The sequence below is a fragment of the Poecilia reticulata genome, linkage group LG3 (assembly GCF_000633615.1).
Source record: "Poecilia reticulata strain Guanapo linkage group LG3, Guppy_female_1.0+MT, whole genome shotgun sequence".
NCBI classification, from domain to species: domain Eukaryota; kingdom Metazoa; phylum Chordata; class Actinopteri; order Cyprinodontiformes; family Poeciliidae; genus Poecilia; species Poecilia reticulata.
This window is the reverse complement of record NC_024333.1, coordinates 16451230-16477180: the sequence shown is the minus strand read 5'-3', so window position 1 is coordinate 16477180 and position 25951 is coordinate 16451230. Positions and strand designations below refer to the sequence as shown.

Here is a 25951-nt window from a genome sequence, read left to right as displayed (position 1 = left end):
ATATATAAATACTGTATTTTCCTGAAAATAAAATGATATTTTCAGAAAATATCAGTGTAGTCATAGCATATTCATTCTGACCTGCATAACCGTTGAACATGCAGGTATATCCAAACTCCATCCTGGATTTCAATGCACGACCTTCTTACTTTGACTATACATACAGTACTATGGAACCATTTTAAGTGACCTACAAAAAAACTTCAAAAACTGCAGACTGTGAGCTGGTTTTTCTGTGGGTTTGAGCTGGTTTTGCTGTGGAGGTTTTCTGTTTGTTTAAAATTAAAGTCAGTTGTATGATGAAGGTCTTGTGAGACTTTAGTTCCCCCAACACATTAATGTTTCAAACTTAGTTTTATTCATCGAGGCAATTGCAGCAGAAGCATAAACAGCTTACCAAAGACACTCTCTCTCTTTGTTGTTGTTTGTTGCTAGGTAATGACCCAGCGCATCATTGGCAGTCCAAGAAAACGGGACCACGAGGACATACATCTTCAGAGCTGCGGTGCTTTGAGTTCCTCCCCGTCGATGTGCCGCTCAAAACATCACCCACAGAAAACCAGCTCTTCAACTGGCCCACAGGGCTCCCCATCCTCTGAACAAGGCCTTGAGTGCAGAGAAACCATTCTTTGACCGCTCGGATCAAGACTCTGAGGCCATTCCAGTGTGCTGATGTTGCCGCCCTGTGTGGCAGATGTCTGCGGAGTAATTAATAACTCTCCAGACGTTATGGGATCATTGTTCGCTCAGTGTGGCTGCAGTACAAAGCATCTGAAGTGCTCCTATGCTGCTTATAGTGCCCTGTGAGACCATGCCAAGTCATCAGCAAAAATGGTAGCAAACTCCGTCAGAGCCTGCCAGTGTCTGTAGTGGCTTTTTTTTTCTCATCCGAAACAAATAAAAGAATGTTATTCTCCCTCAGGGGACCTTTTCTACTGAATTTCATCTCCTTATGAAAAGAAACTAATAACCCAGCTGGTAAGCCTGGATCCGTGACAGACACGCAGAGAAATATCTGTTGTCTGTATTCCTCTTGTCCTCATGAGAAACAAATGTGTCTGTACAAAACTGTGAACTGAACTGACAGGACGGACACTGCTGGCCATTGTTTGCTGACTTGTGGAAATGTTTCTGATAAGGTGGTGAATATTTTGTGGTTCAAAAACATCACAAATGTTGATTATTTAACTTACCTCATTGTGCTACAATTCTTATCAGTGTTACAATAAAATATGCCTTTTTAGTTTTGGCTGAGTGTTTTTTTGTTTGCAGAAATCTCTTTTTTCTTTCTGTCTTTGTACACTGATGTAATTATTCTATGTTTTTCTTTTACAAATTATAAAACCTTGTGAATTGTAGGGATGAAAACTGTAGGAATTCTAATAGAATAGAATAGAATAGAATTGATCTCCAAGGGGAAATTGCTTATTTGTTGACAAGATACTCCATCAAAAGTGTTAGATATTAGTTTGTATTTACTAATATCTAACACTTTTGATGGAGTATCTTGTCAACAAATAAGCAATTTCCCCTTGGAGATCAATTCTATTCTATTCTATTCTATTCTATTAGAATTCCTACAGTTTTCAAGTGTTAGATATTAGTAAATACAAACTAATATCTAACATCATAAGCAAAATAAAATGTATAAATAAATAATATTAAATAAGTATACAGTATATTTAATAGTGTAAATATTAGCAATTTGACCAAATATATATATATAAAAAATAATACACTCTGTTACTACAATGCAGTGATGGTGTTTTATTTAGCTTAGAAGCTGGTATGTGGAACTTGTAGTTTATTCTTATATTTGTTAATACTGAATGAACTGGTAGCCTGTCCAGGGTAAAGTTATCTCACTGTTAGATATCCTTTAAAAACATTTAAATGGTAATAAGAATGATTTTTGTGCATTTTCAAATTACTGCACTGACATATTAGAAATACCCTTTACTATCCCAAAAAGGGAAAATTCAGAACCTTCCGGTGCAAAATGCTCTGGACTATATAACTCACTGTTCCCCAAAACCCTGGCTCACAACCTAAACTTTTATATTATCAGCCGGTTTGTATTCTTTGGGCATACAAACAAGAAGATAATGGTAAAAAAAATCTGTAATATATTTTAGAATACTTTTGATCATGTATCAAAAGACTCTTAATTTAATTGTAGATTAAGACTCCTTAATTTACAATTAAAGACTCTTATTGTGAAATTAACCGGAAATTGTGCGAAGTGCCTCCAGCTAACTTAATCCGAACATAGGATGTTTGGTAGGCAAAGAATAGTGAGATAGATTGAACGGTTTCGCCCGAGTTGTATTGTTAAATGCGTTTAGTTGCTATGCGATGGTTTTGTTTAAAGTTTAAGAAAGAAAAGAGTCTTTTCTCCGACAGTAGCTGGTGCTTCTCTGGCATCTATGTGGCTGCAGCGCTAGCTAGTGTCAAGAGATTAGCTGGACTTTGATATGAGCTAACGCCGACGTCGGGTCAGAAACCAGGATCTCCGCGGGACCTTTGGTACAAAACTGCGAGCTTACAATCCGAGGGGCTCCCAAACGCTCAGTACGTGCCGTGATTTACCAGAAAAGCAATGACGGTGGCCCTGGCTAAAGGAGACAGTTAGCAGGAGCAGTGTGGTGTATGGTGTTCTCGCAGCCCACTGCCACGGCGCCTCGTTGCAGTCCACGTCGAGTCCCATCTGCTGTTTCACAGGCCACGTCCCCGCGGGCGTAGTTCACAGAGAAGATGCCGAGTGTGCGGAAGGGGACGGAGAGTAAATACGCGTAGAAATGTGAAAAGCCTTCATCGTTTGTGACTGTGTGTGTGTGTGTGCGTGTGTGTGTATATGTGTTTGTAGCGTTTGTTTCCGACGGCACGTCACGTACACAGATGTGTTTTACTTCGGGATAACACACTCCGAGCTGCGGTAGCGACCTGTAGTGACGTTAGGCTTTTTTAGTGTGCATGTGTTTGAAATGATTGGGTTTGGTGCAAACCGACGAGGAGGCCGCATGCCGTCCTTCATCCTCGTCTTTCTGATGGTCATCATCGGCGTGCTGGCTTTCAACTACTGGACGGTGTCCAACAAGCACGGACATCTGCTGGACGAACTGGCGGAGATACAGACGCAGGTGAAGCGCTCGGACGCGGCGCGGAGCCGCCTGGAGAAGCGCAACTCGGAGCTGATCGTGCAGGTGGACACGCACAAGAAACAGATTGACCAGAAGGATGGAGACTACAGCTTGCTGGAGGGCAAGCTCCAGGCCAGAGAGGGGGCCATCAAGAAGTGTTCAGATGAGAAGGTAAACTTGGATTGTGGCTTGTTGTTTGATCCACTCTGATTGTCGTGACACGTGTACCAGAGGTTTCACCAAAGAACTGTCCACAGAGAGAGTAAAGATGCAATTTGATTTAATAGTAAAAGGATGAATAAATATTTATACCACAGGTAATCGCAGTGGTAAATCTATTTCAGGAAAAGCCAGGTAACAACACCACAGTAAAATAGTGTTGGTTTATGGAAATGTTGTGTATAACTCAGAACAAAAGGCTGTCATTGTGGTTATTTTTTGAATAAAATGCTTCTAAAAGCGACACAGAATCCTAATTATATTCTGAAAGTAAATCTTAGGTCATGACCTGTGATTATATACTTGTAGAACATAGTTTACAGAAACGGGTACATGCACAGCAGTATCTCTTTGACCTCCTGGATCACGGAGATGCTGTGTCGACACTTGGAGGTGAGAGTAGAGGAAACATTGCGAAAGGATAACCTTCAGAGCCGAGAGGGGAATCGCACACGTTCAACCTGTCCTGTTCTCTACGGCTGACTTCACGCTTCTCCTGTAACTCCTTTCGGCTGACATTCGGATTCTGTCGCATGCAGCAGCAGCAACACCAATTTACAGCTTCACAATATCTTCATGATGTTGCTTAGAAAAGTCTGTACAAACTTGCCCTTGATTAGGATCTCATTCAGTCTCAGTGTTGCACCGCCTTAACCGCCGTCTCCCGCTATCTGCTTCACCCGATGTTTTTCTATATAATCACCACGTTGCACGCTTAAATGCTCGGCGTCCTCAAGCCCAGCATTTATGAAAGTAGCTCATGGAGTCTCTCTCTGTGTAGAAAGGATTGTGGAAGCCATTTAAGTGAATTTATATATATATTACTCTATACTGGTTTTTGCTTCCTGACTGTGTTGGCATAATGCCATCCATAAAGTGTTCAGGAAAATATGCATTGTTGCTCTTTTGTTGATCTGCCACACATCATCCATGGTTTGCAAGTTGGACACTTTCATTTCACAGATGGAGGTGAAGTTGTCTTCAACCTGTAAACCAGGATACTTTGCTGATTTCTATCGGAAAGCCGCGGAGTTGCTCAGATCATGTACAGTATGTTCATTGTGTGGCTTGAGGATGTTGTCAAACCACTATTTATCTGACTGTAATATTCTGTGCCACTTTACAGTCTGTATGGAAAGTTAGAGCTGGTCGTTTTTTGCTACTAACTAAATGTGAGCATCTGAAGACCCAAGAACCAGATGGTTTAGGCGGAAACACCTTTCAGACTAGACTAAAGTCAATATTTGCGTTTAAGTTGTCCTTGGCTACTGCAAATAGTAGATCTTCCCAGCTTCTTTAATGAGGCTGCTATGCGCACAGCCCTGGTGACCAGAGAAGTATAATTTCTAACAAATAGAAACTATACACAAATTTAAGAGATCTATTTTGTTTTATGATAATTTTTCTATCCCATACGCTGTTTTAAACCAAACTACATATTTTTCCCTACGTTTTAAAAACTCGTTTAGAAACCCAGTTGGTACTGTAAGAAATTTACGTTAAAGGAAATGCGCTTAAAATAATCTCACTGTGTGGAGAGGAGACGGAGCTTCAGGTCACAGCAGTGTTTCTGTAATTAAGCTGGAAGTTTGCATTGACTAATGTTCCACTTTTTCTTACGTAAACATCCCACCTTTGTTTTCACAGAAGTGGATAAAGCGAGAGGCCTGCAGTTACAGTAATCAAGTGATGTATTTATTGAAAGTTATTGTTCAGCTGATTCCCTTTTTCTAGTTAAGCTCTTTATCACATGCCTCTTAAAAGTAATTTAATGTCTAGTTTATGCTTGTAAATCTGATAAGTCATTAAATAAGACTGAACAGTGAGTGTCCAGGTTTTTGGAGTAATGTATTTCCTCTCAAAGAACCAAGTATGGCTCTTGTTCAGTTCAAGACATTCAAGACAAACCTGCTCGTCTTGCTTTCCCTAGAGTAAATGGCATTAACCTGTTGAGTCCTCGTAAGCTTTTTGTTTGGACAAGTTCTTGCTGTCAAAATGTAACACCTTTCATAACTCCTGGATATACATTTCTTTTCCTCCTTTTGCCACAGGTGAAGTTGCAAACCGAGGTCACGTCCCAAATGGCCGAGGTACAGAGACTTAGAGGTAAGACCAGACCAGCAGAGGGCGCTGTCGAGCTGACGCTGATGTTTGTTGCAGTTCTTCTTAGAAATGTACCCCTTTCCAACTTCCTTGTGTTTGCATGGTGGTGTCGCTGCAAACAGAGCAGCTGACGGAGCTGAAGCAAGAGTTCATGAAGCAAGAAGAGCAGCTGAGAGAAGTGAAGAAAAATAGCACTAGTTTGGAGAGAAAGCTGGAGTATGAGAGGTATTTGATTCACTTCATATTATCTGCTTTGGTGACTACCTGCTTTTGTGTCTTTTTTTAATGCAACTTAAATAAATTGTAGGAAACAGCTTGCCTCTTTTTGGAAAAAAATAAGTTTTTAATCATATTATGCTTTAAAAGCATGCCAAACAGCTTTAGCATCATGATACTTAAATGTAATGGCTCCTCATGTCAAAGGTTGTTATGTAATGGGTTAGATTAGTAACAGTTTAGCTGGTATAGCAGTGAAAACCTCTGTACTGTGTGGAACAAATTTAGTTCCAGGAAAATCATATTTGCAATCCCAGTCACATTGTTTGCATTCAGTATAGCAATATAATATGAACTTCTCCTGTTTCCCCCCTTTTTTATTTGGATAATTCACCTAGACAATGTTAACCTGGCCTTGTTTTGTTTTTGAATGAAATCGGTTTCATAGCATGCTGAAATGATCCAGAATGACATGGATATAATGTAGAAATGCGTGTGGGTGTGTGTGTGTTTTCCAGTTTGCAGTGTGGGCGTCAGATTGCACAGCTCAAGGGAGAGTATGAAGAAGCAAAAAAATCCCTGGAGAAAGAAGTGTCAAGGCTGAGACTGGTTAGTTTTAGTAAACCTTGATTAACAACATTTCAGCTATTCTGGTAATCCTGCCTTTCTATGTTGTCGTAAAAAGTCTGGAATTTGAATGAAGTATTTTCCATTTTTGGGGCGTATCCTTCCTTTCTTCCCCCTTTTTGTCTTTCCTTCTTTTCTTTTCTGCTTTCTTTTTTTTCTTGTGTTCTGTATTCTCTTCCACTCCTGAGTCCTTCTTTGTTTTTCCTTTTTTAGTTCTTTCCCACATTCTTGCTTTTCTTGTGTCCTACCTCCTTTCCATTATTGTCTTTCTTTCCTATCTTACTTTTGTACTTTCCTTTTTCTGCCTTGCTTTTCTTTTCTTTAAATGCCATACCTCCTTTCTTGATCCCTTCCATTCTCAATTTCATTGTGTCTTTACTTTATTTTCTTACTAATTTATGCCCATTATTTCCTTCCTTCCTCTCAGTCTCTGTTCATGCCAGTCCCATATATAAAACCTGAACCTCTGTATTTAATGGTGAACCTTGTGTTTAATGTTTTTAAATGAGCATTAAATTTGTAGAACTCTGGAACCTGGAATATGTAAAAGAATTGAAACCTTAAAGGCTTATATAGGAAGGTCCTGACTCCATGTAGCATTCTTAATTTTCTCAGCAGCGTAGTATTTATTTATTGCTCGTTTGTTTTTTTTTTCTTGCTAGATCTGTTACAAGTCATTTGAATATTTAGTTTCCTCGTATTTCTACTCGCCTCAAACTTTCTATTCGGTGCCCTTCCGTGTTTCTCTCAGGCTTACACTTATTCCTGTCTCTTGTTTATCTCTCTGTAATCTAGTCTGTGGTCGGTGGCCAGGGCAATGTGGGGGCAGGAAAGCATGCAGCTGAAGCAGGAGGTGCGGATGCGACTGGAGAGCGCCACACTGTGGCCACTCGCCAACATGACAGGCACTCAGAGATAAAAGGTAGGTTAAGTATGCCATTATAAATCTAATCATCTACAGTCCTGTTACATGCAAAAATCTAAAATCTTTTCCAGGTGCTTAGATTGCTATGCACCTGTTGCATATACTGATTGGTTAAAAATGATTAAATACCTTTTTTTTTATTTTATTTTATTTCATCTCATTCCTTTGTTGCAGAAGAAATGGGCAAACCTGGCAGCGATGCTGGCATGCCTGGAATTGAAGACAGCGAGGTGGGAAAAATGGATGAAGTTCAGTTTGGTAAGCATTAATTCTGAACATTGGAGACAAATTTATATTTTGCACTCCGTTAACTGTTTATATGATGACAGTGCCATATTGTAGTCTATTGATTGCACAGTAAAGTTAAACAATTATCAATACATTTAAAGTTTTTTTTTTCTTTTATCTCATAAAATTTACTGCCCTGTTCAAATTGTTATGGGAATAACAAACATAAAAGTGGGTGAGACCACTTAATTGTTTTAAATGTTGTAACATAAACACTCACTTTATCTTTTATTTTTATTTTTATTTAAAGCCTTGAAGAAGCCCGCCATCACTCAGAAGCAGAACGAGGCGCCTGATGTCGGAGCGGCAGCTGGTGCTGGTCCCGGCCCGGAAGCAGCCGACGGCCCCGGAGGTCAAGGCATGCTGCTGGACCAGCCCGGGCTCCAGCAGGACCGGCTAGAGGGCCGAGCAGGGGGGCTCGCACCCCCGGTCATCATCAAACAGGGAGACAAGCCAATAGTGTTTGAAGAAGATAACAAGGCAGGGATCAAGGCAGACGAGCTGGGAGAACAGCAAAGACAAAACCCAGGTACTGCCTGAGTCTGCAGCACAGGAATCTATAAAAAAAGAAGAAAAAATCAAGTACTTAAAGAATTCGCATGATATAAAATTGTGCTTTTGTGAAAAAAAAAAAAAAATCTCAAAATGCAACTCTTGGGGATGACTTGTGAAGGAGTTATGATTTGTTTTATTTTCCCTCTGACCTTCAAGCTGACGGCAAACATTTGAAGATGATTCCTCTGCCTCACGATAACGCCCAGGTGCCCAAACCCATCCAGCTGCAACGCGCTAAAGACCAAGTCCCCGTGGAGCAGCTGCACCACCGCCAAAGTGAGTTTCATTTTGCGAATATTAAAAATGGCGGTGGGGAAGGTGGTTTGGGATGTGTTCTGTCTTAAAGGGCACATAATCATGGCATTAGGGATTCGTGCGACTTGTCTTTGTCCTAACTCACTCCAGAGCAGGATCCAATTTTCCGTGGTGCCATTTGTGTGATTTTTGCCACTTGCTCAGCGGATATCCGAGTCATCTTAGGAACATGAGTTGGAGTAGAATCAGGGAGTTGAGAGAGCCCTGAATTAAAGAAAAGAGGAGACAAATAACACACACACGGCTGCCAGATTATCTTTTCCAGGTGCCTAGCTTCTGCTTTGCTCTGCTGCCTTTGATTCCTTCTCCTCCTCCTCCTTTTTAAATTGATTTCTCCTTTATCTCCCTTGTGCCTCTGCCAGGGATCTTTTCAGTCTTATAAAGGAAACCAAAGTCCGTAGCACCCAGGTGCTTTTTCTCTTAAAAAAAATAATAAAAATGGTGTGACAGCAATCTGAAAAAACTGGACCTCATTATTTATTTACTTAGCTTTGGACATGCCTAAAACTTGAGCTGCTCTAGTCAAGTTCTGGAAATTTACCACAGAAGTCATTGTTATTATTGTTTGTTTTTTTTTTTTTACAAATAAAAATATTAATTTCTTTCAGATCCTTGAAAAATACTTTCAGGGATCTGCTGTGAAGTCATCACATTCTGCATCTGTGGCATCCAAAAGGGGTCATCTGTGTATGTGGCTGGTGATCACATACTTTCCATCTCTTATGCTGAGAATAATTACCGAATGGGGTTAAGGAATGAGGAGTAGAGTGAGGAACTGCATCTGCATCATTACCTGATAATGATAGAGCGATGGAAACTGGCATAATGTCCTCAGCCCCTCCTTCCGTTTTGCCTCCTCACTCCTCCGTCACAGCCTCACTCCTCCTCTTCTTCTTCTTCCCTCTGGCCGTTGGCCCCGTCCAAACCATCCACTTTCTGTTGTCAGAAATGTAACATTGTGTTGTGCTCTGGCAATGTACACCATATACTTGCAGTGGTTCATGATATGTATCTTTCAGAAAACTGGTTGATCATTGGTGGATGTAATAGTTCATACATTTGCCGACTTTGGAGAGAGTCGGGATTCACCAGGGAGCAATGTAAAAAAAAAAAATTCAGGAAAGATTTAGAAAAACAAAGTCTAATAGATATCTGCTTTACATATTATGGCAACTTGTTCAAGCATATTGTGTCTAAAGAGTCATATGATAAACTTATGCTTACATGTTGTGGAGGTTGAGAGTACTCAATATAGTACATTTTAATCAACACAAGTATCTGAAAATGTAGGAAAAATCTAAGAATTGTACATTATCAATTATATGAATGTACAAAAGCTTTTGCAGAAGTTATTTTTTTATGTGCACTAGTGATTCAATGATTTGAAGATTGAATAAGTAGTTTTAAGAATTTTAATTCTAACCTGAGAAATTAACCGAAGCGACTAAGAGAAACTGTAAAGTGTTAAAATGACCGTTTCTCTTTTCCAACAAAAAGCATACATTTGCTGTGATTGAGTGGACTGCACAGATGTTTCAGTTACCGCTCAGTTCTTTTTGTTTTTAAGAAAAGTCAGTGGAAAGACCGCACTATTTTTATTTATTTTTTTTCCTGTTTTTGCTGCTTCAGTCCATCTACGGCTTTCCTCCTCAGAAATGCCTGTCTCCCAAAATTAAAACCTTTCTCCATGTATTAACCTCATCCTCTGTGTACCGTCACTCACTCCTCCAAGCATTGGTTATTACTTGGTTTCTCCCCCTCCTCACACACACCTATTGCCTCCCACCACGACTGCCGCTGCTTCCCTTCTTTCCTGACGAGGCCCTTCTCTGCCTCCTGCAGGCCGGTTCTTTGATGAGAACGAGTCCCCAGTAGATCCGCAGCACGGCTCTAAGCTGGCGGACTACAATGGGGACGACGGGAACGTTGGTGAGTATGAGGCCGACAAGCAGGCCGAGCTGGCCTACAATGAGGAAGAGGATGGTGATGGTGGGGAGGAAGACGTTCAAGGTGAGCCAGGCCTGAGCCCCCGGAACTGTGGACTGTGTGTCCAGTGTGTATCCACCATTCCTCCCTTGTTTCCTCCCTCCACCCCACATTCTGCTGCAGCCCCGCTGCATTGGTCCAGAGTAGCTCACAGTACCCCGAGTCTGGTCGTTGGATCAAAAATAAATGCAAATGTTCATTAACAATAATAAAAAAAAAACATGTTCTTATATACAGGGACATTTTGACCCTTGAACTTGCGGTTCTGTGAGAGTTATTCAGTTGCCATCTAGTATTTTCCATCGTGCCTGTGCTTCTTTTTAGCTAAACCACCTGTCTGTGCCCACCAAACGTCTGACCTACATCTAAACCAGTAGATATATATATAGCTCACTGTGTTACTGAATGCTTCTGTGTTCTCCTTGTAACATTGAAGTGCATGCCTCTGTTTGTTTTCTTTGTGATTGCTTCCTAACACTTTTTTTCCATTGCCTCCTTTGCTATAGAAAAGTGTTTTAAATAATTGATCTGTGCGCACAAAAAACATCCTGACATGCCACTTGAACATAGTTTTGTCATGTGTATTCTTGTTCTTATAAATAACAGATTATTTTGTGCACGATTAATGTATACATTTGATTAAAAAAAAAATAAATAAATAAAATAATATATATATATATATATATGAAAGGTCCTTTTTATTTTATGTCTTCTGGAAATTGGGGACTTAAAGTTCCTAATCAGTCTGGAAAAGTTTGGAATTTGATTCAAGAATTAGGAAAAGAAAATGTAAATATGATATTAGACTTAATTCCCCATTTCAGTTTTTTATCCTTTTTTTCTTCCTTTTTGATGCCTTCTTTCCTTCTCCCTTTTGTCTTATCTTGTGTTCTTTTTTTATTCAATTTAATTAAAATAAAAAATCTATATTGATCTCATAAGAAAATTTCTTCCTTCCTTCTCCCTTCTTTCTTTTTTCTTAGTCTTTATCTACCTTCTTCATGCCTTTCTTGCTCCTTTTTTTCAGGTTTTATGTTTAAAGCCTGCCCTATAGAAATATCGGCCATAGATTTCTAGTGCATATCAATATTAAACATTTCCTTTCACTTGGTAATTAATCTCTAATGTCGGTTTGAACTCTTTTTCTTTTCCAGATGACGACGATCGGGACATTCAGGACAGAGAAAGAGCTGTGGATTATGGGAAAAGACATCAAAACAACGACATTCTTTGAAAAGAAACTCACTCAGCTATAACTTATTAAAAAAAAAAAACTTCCTTAAAGACCTTCCTCTGCAATCGAGGTTTCTCCTGATAAATTAGTTGCAGCATCACCTTGTCTAAGCACTTACAGCGGACTTCTTTAGTGTCATGGACTATTTTGACACATTCAAGCTAATTCTGAATAATATTAATAGAAATTAAACACGGCATTCTCCTGAGCTGCTATATAATTGCTAATGTTTTTTTTTTTAAGTTATGACAGTAGGGATGATGTGCTGTAGTCACTGCATTTTGGGACTGGATAACTTCTTCAGCTCATCATAGACTGGTCTGAGAGAGTTTGATACTTTGAATCAAATGATATTTTTCTTTAGGTACTTTCTCTTTGCTTTTGCTTGATATATTAAAAAAAACTGCTTCCTGGGATATTCATCAAACAAACTAATCTGGGCTCTTTAACGTGGGATGCCTACAATGAAGACTTTTTTTTTCCTTTTACTGGAGTGGGAGATTAAGTTGCCAAGGACTTTACCGCCTATTAAAACCTCTTTGTTTTTGTGACAGAGACCCAGAAGTGCTCCTGCATTCAGTTTTTAAATGCCACTGCATGTGAAACAAAGTGTTCAGTCGTCAAAACTAAGCAACACACTTGCTGCTTAAGCAATACTTAGGAGCAGACGTGACACATGCTTCCACCAATGAGGTTTCTTGAATTTTGATGTAGTTGAACTGTTAACATTTGTACGAAGGAAATAATTCCTCACCTTCGGGGAAATCTGTAAAACCAGAAATCAGTTGTTTGTGCAACCTGGACAAAAGATTTCTCACTGAAAGGCGCATTGAATGTAATTTAATTTTATTAAAGGTGACGCTTCATGTCTTTCGTCACTTGTTGCGCTTGCAGATTGGCAGTAGGAGTGATGGCTCGTCATGATGGGTTTAGTTGACATGGCTTCTAATGTAAACAACCTCTGAAATATTGTATTGTTTATCAGAAATATTCATCATTGCCTTGCTTGATGAAATTAACGAATACTAAATTTTGTTAAAAAAAATCATTTTTCTGTAAATGCTTTATTTTGGAAGCTGTTTTGACAAAGGGTCAGTTACTGTATATAAATGTGGAAACTTCAGGAACTAACACAAAAAATATCTAATTGCATACTGTAATTTTGTTTGCTTTTGCCATTAAGTTTAAATGTGACATTTACATTTTCACGAGTCTGTGTTTACTTTTCCTTGTTTTCAAAGGCATTTCTTACATTATAATTAGCATGAGTATTTTACAGACTGATCAGTTTTAGCCATGAAAAAATAATTTTCTTCTGCATTCATTGACAGGTCAATGATGATAGAGAACAATAAACTTCCCAAAAACCCATATTAAATCAAGTTTTAATAACCTTTGTTAATGTTCAAAATATAGAATTAAAACATTTGATGAAGTACAACAACTTCATATTATGCAGCGTTCCTATACAGTTGTATGAAAATTACAGTTCTGGATTTGTATGGTAAACATTTGTGCTAACTGAGCTTGTTTCTTTGTTTATGTTAATGATTGAAACTGTAAGGTCTGAAATACATTGCTTCACAACAATTACCTTTTTTCTTTTTTTACATCTGCCTGTGATGCATTCATGGCATCATCAGACTCCCAACTACTCAGACTTGTTTCCTATTTACCTTGGATATACACTGCAGTTACCAGATCATTGCTGTGCAACAAATGTGAATAACTGCTTAGTGTTGGGGTTAAAATTTGCAGTGCTAAGGTAAATACCATTAGTTGTATCATGCAGTGAGTGTATGCAAGAAAAACCCTAAAACATGGTAATTGTACTAAAATGTATTTACATTCCTACATTTTAAAATGTAGTCATCTGATTAAATGTCTTGGGTATGTTCTAATTTTCAGTCTATTAGCTGCTAATAATTATCTAACTGTATTAGGGAATTAAAATATACCATCTCCTTGTTTTACACTTGGTTTCAGTTGTAAAACAAATTTCAGGCTTGGGAACTAGTTTGTAAAGTTAAATAATTTTGGGTCCAAATTCAAACAAAAACTAAGATAACCAATTTGTGTTTACTCAGCCTGTTAGTGTAAGCTAAACTTCAAGTTAATAAAGAAGTTAACATTTGTTTTCTGTTGATTTAACTGTAACTTGCTGAAACTTGAGATAAGTCATTTTACTACATGAAGGATTGTTACGTTTATTTACCAAATCATTTCTGGTCATTTTTCTGTCAATTTAAGATAATCTATTGTTTTTATATTTGTACTTGGATATAAAACATAAGCCCAATTGAAAATTTCAGAATTTCTGGTCTGGAAAATTGTGTCAATTGTGTTTATTATATGAAGTAAAATGATTGTTTAAGAGAACAAACGGTGGGTGGTGGAGGACCCAATGTTTCTTCTGTGTGCAGCAGTACACATATTTCCCCCTCCCAATGAAAACTCAGCCGAGGGGGAGACGACTCCGTGCAAAATTGTACTGTATGTTATTCTTGTATTGCCAGGTTGAAAATCGCTGTTGGATTTAAATTCTGCAATGATGAGATAAGTTTTGTTTTATCGCCAGCATATTTAAGCGCACATCGAAACCTCTCAGTCTGTGATTCCACAGCTGCAGTGCTTGCTGCGGATTGCCTGGTGTTTTTCAGAGGTAAGTCAGGGGGTGTGTCTGTGTCCCATACGGGTATCTGGCTCGGAGAGACCGAGCAGAGGCGGGAAATGGCGCCTGGTAGCACAGCAGTGTGTCATTTCGAAGACGATCCTTGAGCAGCAAAAATACAACAGTGGGGGGGAAAAGAACAAGCAGTGCCTGTGTTGTGATGTTTAATCTGCCTTGAGTCGTTATTGTCACGTACAGCGGGTCACACTACAGTAAGTCGCCAATTTTAACTGTCCGTGCATCCTTTATGTTCTTGGGTTTGTGTTTATGTAATCGAAGCTACTGAGGGAAGATTTATGCTCCTCTCCATGCCTGTGCACATCTGTTAGCCTGAAGCAGTTCTGCGGGAAAGCTTCGTAGCGTGAAGCTAAGAATGGCTAATTCGCGGCCTACCGTCGACATGACTATTTCCTCACATTTTATTCAAATTCAGGCTTTATTCAATTTGATACGAAGTCCTTCAGTAAATACGTATTTCATACATATCCAGACATACAGCAAATGTCGTTGTTATTAGTTTAATTTTTTTTTTTTTAACAAACTGTTGCCTGGCTGTGTGTTTAGCCAGCTAGCGAAGCTAACGTTCAGGTTGGCATTCCAGAGCAGCACTTTACGATGGCGGTCTATAACAGCATTTTTAAAGTACTGTACCATATCAAAAATATGTTTAAATAAATCTATATATTTGATAAGGTGAATTACCCTCCAAATAGTTCAACTGAAGGGAGACTAGATCAGATTTAGCGGCGTTATTGTGCTGTCCGCTTTGATTAACGATGTAAAATATTCACTGCTAGATGCACATCGGCAACCTAAACAATGTTGGTTTAATTAATAGGTTTAATTAATAATCCTTATTTATTATTTTTTGACTTCATGTCATTCAAGTTATGATTCCCCACTGGCTTGGCGACGGTAAGATGGTCTGTTTAGGTTTTGGCATGTTAAAATGCTAATGCTCTTCAGGTCCAGTTTAACTTGAACTGTTCGTGACAACAAGTTACTTTTTAGCAAGGCTACTTGTACCTACACTCAGCAGGTAAAGAAAGCAGCTTATACCCACCCGTAACACAGGAGAGCTTTTTTTTCTTCTTTTTTTTATGGGATATATTTGTTGCAACTTTCGTAACCATTTATCAGACAGTGGTTTTGAATAATTACATAGGCTTTGGCTAAATGTCATTGACTGAGTTACTTTCGATTCTGAGCCAAGCTTCTCCTTTTAGTCTCGATATTTATTTCTGTCGTCCGGACAGGTTTGTGAAAGGGCCTCACTTGTTTGTTCGCTCTGACCAAAGCTAACTAGTGCTAGCCTCCTCACAGTTGCATGGATGTTCCTATTTCCCGCTCACTTACTCTCAGCCAGCAGTGTGCATGATCCGTGGCTGATTGCCTGGAAAGGTGGATGTTATGTATTGCCGCTTCAGTGTTGCCCTCTTCCCTGTCAGATCACGCAGTGTTTGGGTATCACAGATTTTTTTCCATTCAATTTTTAATGCAGCTGCGTTGTAAAATGTTAGAGATGTGCTGCATAATTTAAAGGAGTGAACGTCAGGACTAAAGGACCATCATAAAAAAATGATTGGCTTTGGGGGGGGGGAAACCACCCAGTGGGGTAAAATGTTTGAATGAACACCAGTTTGAGTTATTTGCCATTTTTGACTGAGGGATGTGACTGCGCAGCCAAAAAGTCTGAAAGCCATGTATGTGTCTGTAAGTAAAAACAACTCTTAAGTTTGGTTACATTCTTATATTTGAAAAGCATCTTGGTTTGTCAGAATTATATGTAGGTAAAAAATAGGGAATTAAATTAACATATTTAAATATGGTTCTTTCTGTGAGATAAAATAAAGACATGATGGATTTCAAAACAAGAAAACTACATCCCTAAGCACGGAGCTACGGCAGCAATCAAACTCAAACGCAGAGATCTCCTTTTATAATTTTTACTTCAAATTAAGTTTAAAAAAAAAAGTTTATTTCAACCACAACACCTGTTTCTTAAAGCGTATTATTCTGAAATGTTTGTTTACAATGCTGGATAATTGAATTTTAAAATACTTTAAAGTTATGTGGGATAAAATGTGTATTCAAAACTATTACAGTTTGTTATGCTGGAGATTGAGGCTGTGATATGAAAAGACAAGAAACGTGTAAGCAGACTGTTGTTTGCTGGTTTGTGGCAACTATGGGATCCTTAGATTGGCAGCACATAATAAAATATTGATATAATTGTTGGAATTTCAATGTTTCCCCCAGAAAACTTGCTAAGCCCGGTGGTTGGGCGCTAGGGCTGTCATTCATCCAGCAGCCAGTTGTGCTTTTGAGTAAAAAAAAAATGTGCAAAGTTGACAGGAAATTTGAAAATTATCACTTGATAATTATGTGTTATTGAAAGAGTGGAAGATTAACACCTGAACACCAACTATATAGTCTTAAGAAATGCAAACATTTTAAAAAGACTTGAATAAATAAGCAATGGTAAGCCTGGTGGGGGCGCAAGTAAAGCCTGGTGGCCCGCCAGGCACTGGGGGAAACCCTGAATTTAACGCATGGATATAAGCATATGCTTAAAATGCTTAGAACATCTTAAGCATATGTTCTATAATAATCTGTCATTTCTAAACAACTTTACTTAAACTAACTTTAGTTTCACTCCCTTCAGTTGAGCTTATTTATCTGAACAGTTGCAACATTCCTGCTTATCCTTCCTTTCTTCCCCCTGCTTTCCTGCATGTTAAATGTTACTCTGTACTTTCTAAGAGTTGACGTTTTTTTTTTCCTTTTTTTTTTTTTTTCTTCTCCCTGTGCGTTGAATTGAACATCTCTTATTCCCTACTCACGGTTACGCTGTTGTGCAAATGTAAACCAGATGCGGTGAAGGACATTTACAGTGCGCAGCGTGTTCTGCTCGTACCAAGAAGGCGCTGTTGCATCTGGAGTGGTTCCTGACTGGTTGCGGATATGTCTGGACACATTTTGTTTTGTTACATAAGGAAAGAAGGCTTCGTGTGATTAATGGTTAATGTGTTGCTCTCCAGTACATAACGCTGAGCTGCTCAGTCTCAACGAATGAATGCGAAAATCTCCACAGACGTCTTGGTTTATGTCGCCCCATGAATCTTAACATTTAGTCGATGGCTTGTGGTCACATTAATCTTTATTTTGTTGCTGTGACTGGAGCTTTGATCTTACACCCCATGTCATCGTTCCTAGGTAGTGTTTATAAAACTTGTTTATTATATGATCTGGAGAAATGCTCCTTTCCTGACTGCACAATGGAAGTAAAGCCAGCTGTGATTCTCTGATGTAAGTGAAATGGGATCTTGAATGCATCCAGATGTCGGCAGAAACGGAACCAATATTGCTCCTTTACGCACAGGCGCATCTTTGAGACGTACAGTTATTAAAAAAAAAAAGAGAGAATGTTTTCACTCTGTATTTGCTCGTTCCTAAACGTCTTCTTTTCTCCTTGCAACAGCTTTACATGTGACTGCTAAAACAATGAGGCTGAGAATGCGTAAGGCGTCTCAGCACCAAAACCCCGCTCTGACCAGCCGCACGTCCCGAACCAAGAGGAGACATTCAGAGGTAGAAGAAGACCCTCCTGCCAGCGGAGGAAGGGGAATACTATCCACCATCAAGAAGTTAATCCGAGGAAATGCTGTCAAGGTATCTCTCCTACCACCGCACCGTCGCTAAGGCACGGCCATTGGCGTAGAGGCGGCTCTCCCACTTGGTGTTTATCTCAACAGTTTTGAAAACAGCCAGAAGTACCCGGTTAAAGTTGGATTGACTGCGTCGTCCCCACCTCAAACGCAACGTTTCTGGCTACAGAGTGTCGTGTTTCCTAAGAAATGTCTGCTGGAATGCAGCAGCTTGTCCGAGAACTCGGGTTCTGGTCTAATTTTAGCTTTTAGCTCACAATGTTGGCGTGCAGGGACAGGAGCTTGTTGCGAATGGAAAAGTCAACTCGGCTAACATAGAAAAGGCTTTTCTATAGAAGGTCTGGGATTTAAATTTTTTTTTTTCTTTTTTTTCCTAGTTTTAAATTATTTCTTCAATACATTTTCTTTCCTGGTGTTGACACAAGGCTTATAACACGTCTGTTTGTGATTCAAATCTGAAAATAATATAAAATATTTGTCAAGAATTGCGGTTAATCCAGACCAGTGCCCTTTTGATGTTTGAATAAAGGCACAGTCTGCTTTTGGTGTCGTCGTTAAAGAACGGACTTTTTAGATTCTCCATGGCGATATAAAGGTTACTCAGTCATTCTGAAACTCGCAGAGAGGTGGCAGGAAAGTTGCCATTACAGGTGTTTTTCTTTTATGTGGCTCAAATTTGAAGTCTGTCTGTGTCAAAACCTGCAGTTGGTGAATTGTTCTAGCGTGGATGTGCTTTAATTTTTAATTGGTATTTTTCTAGTCTTTACAGCTGTTTCTTTTTGTCAGTTGCAACAGGAAAGCCCAGCAAAGAAGACACGCCTCCACTGCGATGTGGACAACAACCTCATAACCTCCACGCCCACAAACGCCAACTCCCCCCGGAGGAGTGCAAGCAGAGTAAGCAAGAAAGGCACCATCAATGGCCGTAAGTCACCGATGATTATGCAAAGAGATCAAATATATCAGCTAAATTCTTTTTTTTTTTTTTTTTTTAACATCTCTTGAGCCATGTGTTTCTTCCCTGCAGAAGCGACCAATCATGACAGGAATAAGGAGAAGGCCAACGGCAGCCTGGAGGATGCGGCTGAGATGACCTCCAGCCCTCCCAGGACCACGCTGCTTGGGACGATCTTCAGCCCGGTTTTTAACTTCTTCTCACCAGCTAAAAGTAATTTCTAATATCGGTGAAATCTATTTGTTTGTTTTCTTTAAAGAAAAATGTAATTTATTTTTGCTTAAAACCTTGGTGTCATTTTTAAAGTCGTGTTATTCTACATTTTTATATGTGGTGTTGCGGCAGCATTATCTTATTTAAAAAAAAAAAAAAAAACATTTTCTTTTTTTTTATAGTAAATCATCATAGTGAAGTTCTAGTTTTGTGCCTGATCTCTCACCAATAAGCGTGTTTGTTTTCCCAGCATCCTCGGGCTCAGACTCCCCTGACCAGGCCCTGGAGGCTGAGGAGATAGTGAAGCAGCTGGACATGGAGCAGGTGGTGGAGACGCCCACCAGCACAGCCACGTCCACACAGGACCTGTGCCCCGGTAACAACTTCTACTCCAGCGTATCGCACCTGCCGCCTCTACGGCCTCCACACATCCTGGAGGCGACTCCTACGGCAGAGGAAGAGGAGCTCGACGCCGATGTTGACCTCCCGCCTCTGACGGGTACCACGTCCCAGTCGACTGAGCAGAAAATTAAGCTGATTATTTTATTTTTATTTTTTTTGCTCGTTTGTCATTCTGTTTTTTTGTTTGTTTTTTTTTATGTGTTCCTGTTGTGCCTCAAGCTCCAGGTTCTCACATGAATGTGACGTATGTGGATGTTCCTCCTGCTACCGTGCCACCAGAGGCGTCCTACGAGGAAGATTGGGAAGTGTTTGATCCGTAAGTAACACAAATTAGTGGAGAAAAAAAAAATTATGTCCAATGCTATCATTCTAGCAGAAATACAAACTACTGGGAGCAAATAGGGAAAAGTTTACAACTGATTATTTGTAGCGTGCTGTTCCTTCCATGTTAACTAAACAATCAAGAAAATGTAATATTTCTGGTAGGAGTGTTTCCAGTGTTTTGGCTGAATATTTATTTATTTTTGTTCTGTAGGTATTTCTTCATCAAGCACGTTCCTCCGCTGACTGAAGAGCAGCTGACCCGTAAACCAGCCTTGCCACTGAAGACGCGCAGCACGCCTGAGTTCTCTCTGGTCCTCGACTTGGTCCGTTAAAAATGTCCAAAACATATTTTGGTGTTAAACCTGGAGCTTTTGCTAGATGACAAAAAAATTAACTTTTTTTTAAAATTATTATTATGTTCCTGAATAGGATGAAACGTTAGTTCACTGCAGCTTAAATGAACTAGAGGATGCAGCACTTACCTTCCCTGTTCTCTTTCAAGATGTCATTTACCAGGTTAGTTTATTTTATTTTATCTCTATTCCCACATGTTGCCACTAGAGGGTGGCAAAGTCATCTCTAAAGCTTAATATGTCCTGTGCAGGTGTATGTGCGCCTCAGGCCGTTTTTTAGAGAGTTTCTGGAGCGCATGTCTCAAATATATGAGGTAAATTTCACTTAGATTTTGGCTCCTTTTAGTCATTTCTGTGTTTGAACATTGAAACCAGCACAATCTTATCTTTTCTAGATAATCCTTTTCACGGCTTCTAAAAAGGTGTATGCAGACAAACTACTCAACATTTTGGATCCTAAAAAGCAGCTTGTGAGGTACGATTTTTGTTTTATTAACTGGTTTTGCAGTATCCTTACATTTTTGTGTCGACTGTTATAAAACAAAGTTGGACTCAGGAAGCATTAGTGTAAAGTACCTGAGTTGGCATGCGCTGCTGTTAGAGGTGTCAGTGTTGTGGTTTTCATAAATTATTGATTTTTGCTGACGCTGTCACTGATTGTTTTTCCTTACTCCTCTGCTCCTTTCTGTTCTCCTCTCCCCCCCCATTGTAACTGTAGACACCGGTTATTTCGTGAGCATTGTGTCTGTGTCCAGGGAAACTATATCAAGGACCTCAACATCTTAGGCAGAGATCTGTCAAAGACCATCATCATTGACAATTCACCACAAGCCTTTGCTTATCAGGTAAAAAATGCAGCAGAAAGTCTGACTCAGCCAGGTAGGTATTTGTGAACAAAAAAAATAACCAGTTCTGATTTTTTTTTTTTTCTTTTTCTTAATGTAGTAGAATGACTTTTATGTTGACTTCTTGTAGGGATTCACAATAAAGTTGAATTTTCGTCTGAAAATTCGATTTTTTTTTTTTTTTTTTTTTTTTTCTGTGTTTGCCATGCAAATGTTTGGCAAATGTCTCATCACTTTTGAGGCAATAATGATAATTAACGGCAGATCAGTAAAGTTGTTTCCCTCTGAGCCATTAACTGGAAAAAACTTAAATATTTTCCAGGATGAAAATAATTTTTTTTTGTGTAATGTCAAAAAAAAATCTTTCACAACATTCAACATTTACAGTTTAGCAACAAAACGGTAAAGATAACTTACAATCACAACACTCCACCATGTTCAAATGAATGCCAATGATTTACTGAAAGTAAATGTAATTACATAATTTCAGTCTATTATCTGCACTGAATGAATGAATATTTGTTCAGCTTGCATGGATCCTTCCTCACGAGTTGCGCTTTGTCTGAACAGTTGTCCAATGGGATTCCAATAGAGAGCTGGTTCATGGATAAGAACGACAACGAGCTGCTAAAGCTGGTCCCGTTTCTGGAGAAGCTGGTTGAGATGGTAAGCTGGGCTACTCTTCACTTTGTTTGGATCAACATCTCCACTAACTTGTTCATTTTTGTAGTTATTCAAACGTTTTAGAGACTTATCTCACAACCGAAAAAGTATTTAATTCAAGTGTTTAATTAAATTTGATGATTATGGTTTTTAGCTAATAAAATAAATGGGCGAAATTCATTTTCTCTGAAATTGATGCCCAAGAGTAGCTTAAAAACGGTTATTGCTGTAGCAATGTTGGTCAGCTGAGAAGTCTGTACACTACATGGTCTCAGTGTTTGGGCTAGGCTCTTTTTGCAGAAGTTCCTATAACAATTCTGTAGTCGTCTCTGGTTTAGGAGTGGTTTAATTCGACTAATGCCACGATTACAGGCCATGTTCTGGACACAGCTGTGCTTCAATGAGCTCTGACTCCAGCTGCACTCTGCGCCTTCTAAATGTCCCCCAAACCTTTTTATATAGGCTTTGCTTCACAATCCCCTAGAAACGTCAGACTTCAGCCACTTTGCATGTGGTCTGTTTTCTGCCACACTTTATCAATCGACTCAACTTTCCATTAAAATGCTTGGATGCAGCACTGTCAGGTCAGCAGTCTTCCCATACATTTTTATTAAATAAATATTCTTCTTATTGATCTTTCTGAAATTTGCAGAGAAAATTAATTTTTATTATTTATTAGCGAAGTCATAAATAGCGTTTGTTTCTTAAACTAAAATTGCTGTACTCCAGGGTCACGTTCACCAGGTTGGGTAGGCAACATAGTTGAATGTTGAATGCCTTCCATGTTAAAATTTATTAATGACAATAAATAAATTCTAATTTTCTCTTTTTTTTTTATTTTTTTTTTTTACCCGTTTTCCTCCTTGTTGAACGTGTCAGAACGAAGACGTGCGACCACATGTTCGGGAGAGGTTCCGACTTCACGACCTTTTGCCTCCTGATTGAAACCAGCTTGTGGTGCGTCACAACGAAGCGGCAGGATAAGACTGAAATCAACATGCTTGTAAAAAGCCTCTCTTTGGAATACAAAATACAGCATTGCTATTACTTAAAAAAAAAAAAACAAATTGGCCTTTTTTTATTTTGTTTGTTTGGGGGGGGAGGTTTTTTTTTTTTTTTTTTAACCTAGGTGTAATTTTCTAATAAAAAAAAAGAAAATCCATAGAGAGAAATTACACGCATTATAAACATACCCATGTAGACTTTATGCGACTCTCCAGCTGTGGAGCCAGAAATGAGCTTCACTCTAAACTCTGAAGTCTTGGTGCTGGTTTAGTGGATATGCACAGGTAAAGAGGAACTCTTCCCTGAGTCCCTGAACGCCACATCAGCCCTTCCTGGTGCTCACCCTGTTGACACTGACAAAATGACACTGCAGATATTCATTTTTTTTATTTTTTTTTATTCCTTGTTCTTCAGCAGGAATGATGGGTCGGTGAATCAATCCATGTATATTCACACACTCACTGATCTGATGAGCGGGCAAATTTCCAATCTGTAGCTTTTAAAAACAAATATGCATTCCTCTGTAGCTGTCAAGTTTCTATTGTAGGTTCCTGTTTAGTTTTTTTTTTCCCCCAGTAAATCTTGGGTCTTTCGTTGTTTTCTTTTTGTTAAGATAGTATTTCCGAGATGTTTTGCTTATATTTGTAAGATGCATTTTTAGAAGGGGTCCTGTGAGTTTTAGTGGAAGCCTTTTTAAAAAAAACAAAACAAAAAAAAGCATCATGGGTGCGTATTCACAACAGTCCACGTATGACTTAAACTTTAAATTAGTCTGGGAAGTTAAAGCTTCGCTCTCAATCGAAGTCATGATAAATTGTTGTGATCGCCTTACTGTAGGCATGTTACTCCTTAATTATCGGGACTAATCCTAGCTGTAAATTGTGAAAATTAGCGGGCATTCATTTTCAGACGGTCTCGACATGTTTTCAGTAGTAACTTTTACTTTGTCATCTAACTGTAATCAGTATTGTCTTTTCCTCTTAATCAAGTGTTCTGGCTAAAAATCCGTACTCTTTTCTTTAAGTTGTACTGTGTCATTTAAAGGCTCTATCGGTAGCATCATGATAAATGTAGCACATCTTTGCCAGTGTTAACGTCTGCTCACGGCTGACACGTTGCTAGATCTCAGATCCAGTTTATTTGAATCCCCCCGCCCCCATTAAACATTTTTTGCAGTAAAATTAAAATGTTGTTCAAGAGTGGCAACATAAGAATGCTTTATTTCCTCTTTTAGCTCATTTCAGCCTGAACTTTTTGGCCAAACTAACACGTTGGTGTCGGTGACGACAGAAAACTAAACGGTCACAGTCGACTGCTGAAAAGTTTGCGCTCATCGTTCGTCTTTTTTTTTTTTTTTTTCTCGTTTGTGTTCAGATGAAATTATCGTGCATTTTGCGTTAAGTGAAATGTGAGTGTTTTTAGTTGCCTGTACAGTGCCATGCAATCTCTGTTCTCCCAAGCTTCTTCTTTGGGCAATAATTGTGCAATTGTCCTAAAACAAAAAAGTTAATGGCAAAGAGAGAGACAATCAAACCTTCTCGGTCTGCAGACATTGAAACACAGACGGTGGGTGCTGTGTGCGTTGTTTGACTTTGTCTCCATGTGTAAACTTTCCCAATCAAAACCTTAATCTTTCAGCGCAGAAGTTGTCTCCCATCCGCTTAGTTGGTTGCCTGAATTTGCCTTTTTTTTGTGGGGTGTGAGGACGAGGACACAGTGATGTTTAATCAGAATGTTTTGAGTAAATATGTTCTGACTATGAATGTAAACTACACATGGGGTGAAGGCTTAAAAACATCTTTCCAAATATTCTGTGTTGTGCTTTGGCTTCGTCACTGAAAAAAAAAAAAGAAAGAAACTGGCAGCATATACATGTTTAAGAACTTTAAAAAAAAAATAAAAGTAAGGAAATTATTCAAATGCACTTGGAATGGAGACATTTCTCAATTTCAGCAATCCTGACTGCCATCTTTATGCAAGCCTCACTTCCTGTGTGTGATGTTTTCCCAGCTCGCTTGTTCCCTCAGTTTGACGGTGTGCTATTTTTGTGTTGCTGCCTTTCTGAAGGATCAGAGGGGGAGGCATTGGAGACTTTTCATTCAGCTCATTTTTATGTGCATTACCAGTTTATTGTACACCGAGTGTTGTACAATACATGCAGCTTCTTGTATGGAAAAAAAAAAATCCTTAAAATAAGGAAAATCTTTTGTATTTTTGATTCTTTTTTTAAAAAGGCATGACATATCTACTTTAAATGTATTAATGAAGATTTAACTTTACATCAGATGGGGTGTTTTTTTTTGTTTTTCTTTCTTCCTTACGGATATCTGTGTTTTAGTTTAGGACTGTCAAAGAACGGTTAAACTTAGCATGTAGACAATACAGCTTGCTTTGTGGGGAAAGTCGTGAAACAAATCGAAATCGTGACATTTTTCTGCAAAAGAGTGCTCCTGTTAATGATTTGATTTTATTTTATACCAATATCCGTTAAGCCATTTTACTTGCAACAATTGCTGTTTGTGCTGACGATGTATTTAATGTTTTCAGACATCTTTGTTATCTGTCAGGCTGTATGCTATTGTAAAGTGTATATACAGTTACATTGAATTTCTGAAACAAAGTTTTAAAATGAAAAAAGACTCGTTTCTTTGGTTTTTATTCCTGCTCACTATTTTAAAATGACTTGTATCTGCATTATATTTACTCGCACATTCAGGTGATGAGCTCAACATACTCAGCCTAATTTAAAACTTATAGGAGTTGACCTCAGAATGAATTTTGCCTCTGGTTTTTCATTGTACAAATTAATTGAATATTTAAAATATTACACTTACTCTGCTCTTCAGACAAGTAAGATGGATTATTAGGATAATAATTCTTTAGATTCACTTGACATTGCATGCCGCTCATAACCTTACATTTGTTACTCCAATACAAATGGTTAATATACAATGTACAGGTTTGTAGATTTTAGTTTGATTTGATGTCCAGCTCAAGGTTGTCTTTGTGAGTTTTACATGTTTAATTGTATATCCCCAATTTGGAGCATTCATGCATAAAGTCAAACAATTTACAATTCAATTAAAACTTTCATTGCAGTCAAGCATGGACAAAAAATTACAAGCTTTCAATGTACAAACTTGGAGAAATACCCCCAAACACTCGCAGATGTAAATGAAGTGAACAATGGTTCTAAACAGTATCAATTGACACTTAATTGGGCACTAAATACAAACGTATGCCA

At 38.7% G+C, this 25951-nt stretch overlaps 3 protein-coding genes across 7 annotated transcripts in view; all 3 read left to right on the top strand.

Annotated features, from left to right (window-relative positions):
- Positions 1–1249, top strand: part of fam189a1 (family with sequence similarity 189 member A1) — a 97990-nt gene extending 96741 nt beyond the window's left edge. For both annotated transcript variants that reach the window (XM_008405188.2, XM_008405192.2), the window contains exon 12: positions 436–1249. In XM_008405188.2, coding sequence (XP_008403410.1) covers positions 436–633 — 198 coding nt within the window. In that variant the 3' untranslated portion in view covers positions 634–1249. The remainder of the gene's footprint in view (positions 1–435) is intronic.
- Positions 1250–2233: 984 nt separating this feature from the next.
- golm2 (golgi membrane protein 2) lies at positions 2234–13201 on the top strand. 3 transcript variants are annotated; one of them, XM_008405187.1, is made up of 10 exons: positions 2234–3311; positions 5411–5465; positions 5585–5687; positions 6197–6287; positions 7101–7227; positions 7408–7488; positions 7769–8047; positions 8230–8349; positions 10231–10398; positions 11529–13201. In XM_008405187.1, the coding sequence occupies exons 1-10, from the start codon at positions 2985–2987 to the stop codon at positions 11606–11608; spliced, it is 1431 nt and encodes a 476-aa protein (XP_008403409.1). In that variant the 5' UTR covers positions 2234–2984; the 3' UTR covers positions 11609–13201. The 3 variants fall into 3 exon arrangements, with proteins under 3 accessions (XP_008403409.1, XP_008403408.1, XP_017159632.1); XM_008405186.1 differs by having other exon boundaries at positions 7405–7488; XM_017304143.1 differs by lacking the exon at positions 10231–10398 and having other exon boundaries at positions 7405–7488.
- A 922-nt stretch (positions 13202–14123) lies between these two features.
- ctdspl2b (CTD (carboxy-terminal domain, RNA polymerase II, polypeptide A) small phosphatase like 2b) lies at positions 14124–25344 on the top strand. Of its 2 annotated transcripts, none has more exons than XM_008405185.2 (13): positions 14124–14270; positions 17761–17951; positions 18734–18872; positions 18975–19115; positions 19366–19614; positions 19737–19833; positions 20053–20164; positions 20271–20357; positions 20446–20508; positions 20590–20669; positions 20913–21039; positions 21610–21705; positions 22582–25344. In XM_008405185.2, exons 2-13 carry the CDS (start codon positions 17784–17786, stop codon positions 22645–22647), a joined length of 1425 nt encoding a protein of 474 aa, XP_008403407.1. In that variant the 5' UTR covers positions 14124–14270; positions 17761–17783; the 3' UTR covers positions 22648–25344. The 2 variants fall into 2 exon arrangements, with proteins under 2 accessions (XP_008403407.1, XP_008403406.1); XM_008405184.2 differs by lacking the exon at positions 14124–14270 and adding an exon at positions 14299–14491.
- Positions 25345–25951: the final 607 nt, after the last annotated feature.